The sequence below is a fragment of the Bidens hawaiensis genome, unplaced genomic scaffold, assembly GCF_021521415.1.
Source record: "Bidens hawaiensis isolate Kalapana, Puna unplaced genomic scaffold, B.hawaiensis_p1.1 tig00013980_1, whole genome shotgun sequence".
NCBI classification, from domain to species: Eukaryota; Viridiplantae; Streptophyta; class Magnoliopsida; order Asterales; family Asteraceae; genus Bidens; species Bidens hawaiensis.
The window spans coordinates 496578-501033 of NW_027492196.1; the positions used below are offsets into that span (position 1 = coordinate 496578).

At 40.8% G+C, this 4456-nt stretch overlaps 1 protein-coding gene across 1 annotated transcript; it reads right to left on the minus strand.

Annotated features, from left to right (window-relative positions):
* Positions 1 to 245: 245 nt before the first annotated feature.
* Positions 246 to 4068, minus strand: LOC143545531 (uncharacterized). The gene is made up of 3 exons (XM_077037410.1): positions 3429 to 4068; positions 2899 to 3255; positions 246 to 2803 (listed from the first exon to the last, which is right to left on the minus strand). The coding sequence occupies exons 1-3, from the start codon at positions 4066 to 4068 to the stop codon at positions 246 to 248; spliced, it is 3555 nt and encodes a 1184-aa protein (XP_076893525.1).
* Between the last annotated feature and the right edge of the window lie 388 nt (positions 4069 to 4456).

Below are 4456 nucleotides of genomic sequence, written 5' to 3' on the forward strand. Positions count from 1 at the left end.
GCGACGTATAATTGGCCATGGCTAAAAACCGGTTGCGGTAGGTAGATACCGATTCTGTTCAACGATTGATGTTCAACGATTGACCTTGGCTTTTATTAATAGTTATTGCATAACATAGCTTGATTGGGAATTGTTTTCTTTTGAAGATGAAAGGTTTTTCTTTGTCATTGTGGGAAATGCATATTCTAGGTATATAGAGTTTGTGGCCTACTGCTGTGCTCGTTATTACTCGAGCTTCGATCAGTCTAGGTAGGAGCTGTGTTATTAGAAGTCTGGTTCCATTGCATAATCCTTTTTTTTTGGTTGATGTTTCTTAGCAGAATTATGGGAACATTAACTTTAAGTTTCAATTCATGTGGTGGGAAGCCGGAAATGTTAAGTGTATTAAGATACTCAGATGGGTATAGTGTTTCGAGATCTGAATGGTTTTTGGTGTGTGGAACTGCCAGATCAGTGCTGCGATACGTGGTTGGTGTGCCTGGCAGCATATTAAGAATGACATCATTGATTAAATCGGCTGTTCTATTTTTCGGGCAAACTATTGCTTTCTGTGCGAGTTCTGAAGGGGTTGGTGATTGAAGGGTATCGTTATCGTATATGAACTGCACAAGTTTCAGTATGGAATCTTTGTCATGCGGAATGATGTATCTTTCTGGTATGTGAACAACTTTTGAATCATTATTCATTTGATCGTCAGGAAAGCCATATAAGCCGTTGCCTATGTCCAACAACCAATTAGAGAAATCGGTGATTTCGGCTTCTTCTTCGGGGCTCATATTTTGACGGAGAACACGCATGTTTTGCGTAAGCCTAAATATCTTGAATCTGGACCATAAGTATGACCGAGCTAACGAAGACGATATAATTTCTGACTTTGAAGCATTTTTTCTAATAGGAAGTGTTTGTCTGAAATCGCCGCCTAAAAGAATTGATTTTCCACCGAATGGATCGTTGTTGTTATCAAGTATATCTTTAAGTGACCTATCTAACGCTTCGAAGCACTTTCTATTGCTCATAGGTGCTTCGTCCCATATAATGAGTGCAGCCTCCACTAAAAGCTTAGACAGTTGAGTGTTTTTGCTGATATTGCAATTCGAGTTATCTGTTAGGTCGATCGGTATTTTGAATCGCGAATGTGCTGTCCGACCTGATGGGAGGAGTAGTGAGGCAATACCAGATGCTGCAACTGTTAGCACAACTTTTCCTTGGGATCGTAGATAACTGGTTATTGTAGTCCACAAAAACGTCTTTCCGGTACCTCCATGTCCATAGACAAAAGCAAGCACTTGATTGTTTGCCTCTAAAGACGTCGTTACATGGTCGTAGACTTCTTGTTGTTGTGGGTGCAAACTTTGTATGTAAAGATTGTGCTGTTGTGCGAGTTCTTCTCGATCATAATTCTTTTCCTCCATAAGTAGCCTGTTTTGTAGGCTACGAATTAAATTTGAATTAGGCATTGGAAGACCATATTTCTTAAGAGATGAATCAGTTGCATAAGAATTTAGCAGAAATTCCTGCTCATACAAGACGTATTGGTGCAATGTTTCATCTGGAACACAGTCGTGTGCTTCAACAGCAAAGATTTCGGTATTTCTTGTGAAGTCTTTAGCCATTGACCTCCACTGATTCTCCCACAGTCTAACCGGATTCGACACCTCACAATGAAGTAATATGTGGGCGAAAAGGTTGCGTAACTCTTTAGCTGTTGCCCAGGACTTAGCTTCAGCAAAAGCTAGCGACCATTCATTGTCGTCCATAAGCAAGCCCAAATTTTCACATGCCGTACGATAAGTGTCGTATACGGTCCCATTGACGGTTCGAACATCGGCAAAGGATGTACATCCGACTTGGTGACTCAACAACATGCGAAGGTAAAAACTTTCACCACAAGAAGGATGTATGTATACAAGTCTACCGAGGGTTGTAACTGATTCGTGTAAGCGCTGAATCCAACATTTCCCATTTTCGTACCATCTATATTCAGATAGGTAGTCGATGTACCTCAGATGACGACCGCTAGCATCATGTTCATTATTCGCGAACCATTCGGTTAGTGTAGTGCACCTTGCTGGTAGGTAGTTGACAATGTTTTCTAGCTGTTGTTGGTCTCTGAAACTAATAGTTTGCATGTTTTCAAGGTGCACGGCTAAAGTTTGAACCGCAGGGTATCTATGGTGTATAGGAAAATTTAGTATTCTCCAAGCAGCTTCATGAGGGCATATGTATCTCCCATCAACAAAATTATCTATTTCGTTGACGGTAGGTAACGTGGAGCTCTGCGTGGATTGAACAGATGGATCACTTTGACTTACTTTAAAACGAACACGATCGGTACCTTTAGATATATATTTGAATAAGTATTTAATCAACATGTTCCCCCCACAATATTCTACATTAATATGCGCATTAAAATGCATGCAAAGTTTTTTGTTGTAAGGGACAACATATGCGTTATCAAGATCTACACCATTTTTCTTTACACAAAACCCATTGGCAGGCCTCTTATAGTGTACATAACCGTTTTTGTCGAACGTGGTCCGGGGCTGATAACGCTTTGGGAAGCTTTTAGAACATGTGCCCTCCTTCATACACACTGCATTAGGTTTTGCTAACCCACAAGGCCCATGCATCATTGATTCAGTAAATATTTTGTACAACTCAGGTTCAGTGTTAGGATCTGGTACAACTGCAGAAATGTGACGATCATGATCCTCGGGTATAATAATCTTGTGCGCTGCGGAAACCCAAATAAGTATGTGGCAGTGTGGCAACCCTCGTTTTTGAAACTCTATCGTGTATAGATCTAGATGAGAACACAGATCTAAGTGTGAGTATGCGTCTTAGTATACATGTAGTACTGTATGACATAAGACGGTATAATAAATAACAAAATCTTACCAGCAATTACAGACCCGAAAGGTTGTTTATGTTTGAGATACTTACGAAACGCCTCAACCTTTAGCTGGAAGATCCTGCTAATAATGTCAGGTCGGTCTTGAGCCTTCAGACAAGGAAACTGACTCATAAAGCGAACAATTTCTGGCCACTTGACGTTGCACGTAAAGGTTATGAAGTACTGAGGATTTCCGTACACACGACATATCGCCAACGCGTCGTGATAGTGTTTGTACATGTATCTTGGACCTCCGGTAAAAGACGATGGCAAAATAACACGTCTACCAACACTATGCCCTTCAGTGTCTCCTTTAGACATAGCATCATATATTCCTTGCAAAAACTCGCTTCTAAACAATTCTGATTTGAACGGATGTAGTCAAGCCGGCTTTGCTCAATACAAATATAAGCATCTACTAAACACTGCTGAAAAAGACGGCCGCCTCTCAATATTACTGAATAATGGGAATGCCTATCGTGTATCATAAAGCTATAATACTTGTTGATTGTCAGATTCTTATTTGTATTATTACCATCAGATCTAAGACGCATGTTAGGAGACCAGCCACGCTGACCATAAATAAACAAAAGCGGATATTGTAACGGCATGTACAAACTGTTTAGCTTATTTATATGCTGTGGATGGTCGTCTTTTTGGTGTACAACTATATCAAAATTATTAGCACCCGATACGGTTTTATGTACAATCGCCCCTATAGTTTTAGGTACAGGGATATCGTATGACATTTCCCTAACAGAATTGTACAGACATACATGAAATTCGGGAACATTGTTCGAGGAACATAGATCCCGAGCAGTACGAAACAACTTCACTAACTCATTATGATCATCCAAAATACAAACTATAGATCGTACTATGTCCTCCTTGAGGTCACCGTCCTCTCCTTGATTAAATTGCGTAAGCCTATTGCGTATCTCATTGGCCGTATCGTAAACATACATCTGTAAAAACCTTGGGGGCTGACCACTAACCGGACACATACTACCAAGCCAATGAGAAATTTGACCCTGAACCTTAAACACATACGGGGCCGAACCATTATTAACTGAATGGTCAACTTTCGCACCAAATGAAGTCATCGCGAACATCGAATTATATGCACGAATGCTGTTAAGATAATCTTGTCGCTCAATAAGGTTTTTCATTCGCATCAGCGGATCAGGATGAAGTGGCAAACGAACACGACCACCTTTACAGCACGCTGTTATTTAGTCGTTCAGCGTTCCAGAATAGAGCACCACAAAACTCGCACGACAAAGTACAGTCTCCCAGATCGTTAAAGCACGAACTGGCTGAAGTCGAGCCAGACAAAGAAATGCAAGGGTTAGGCTGGTCCCACGGATTGTTACACGCATAAGTAAACAAAGACGTACTAAGGCTGGCTGCACCCAAACCCAAAACACAAGTTATATGACCACTGATTGTGTCATTAACGGGTGTCGGATCAGACAAGTTAGTCGAATGCACATCAGAAACTAATGCCGAGTGCCGTCTTTTTGGAGACAATAGAGGTTGGTTAATATTGCTAGATGAAGACGA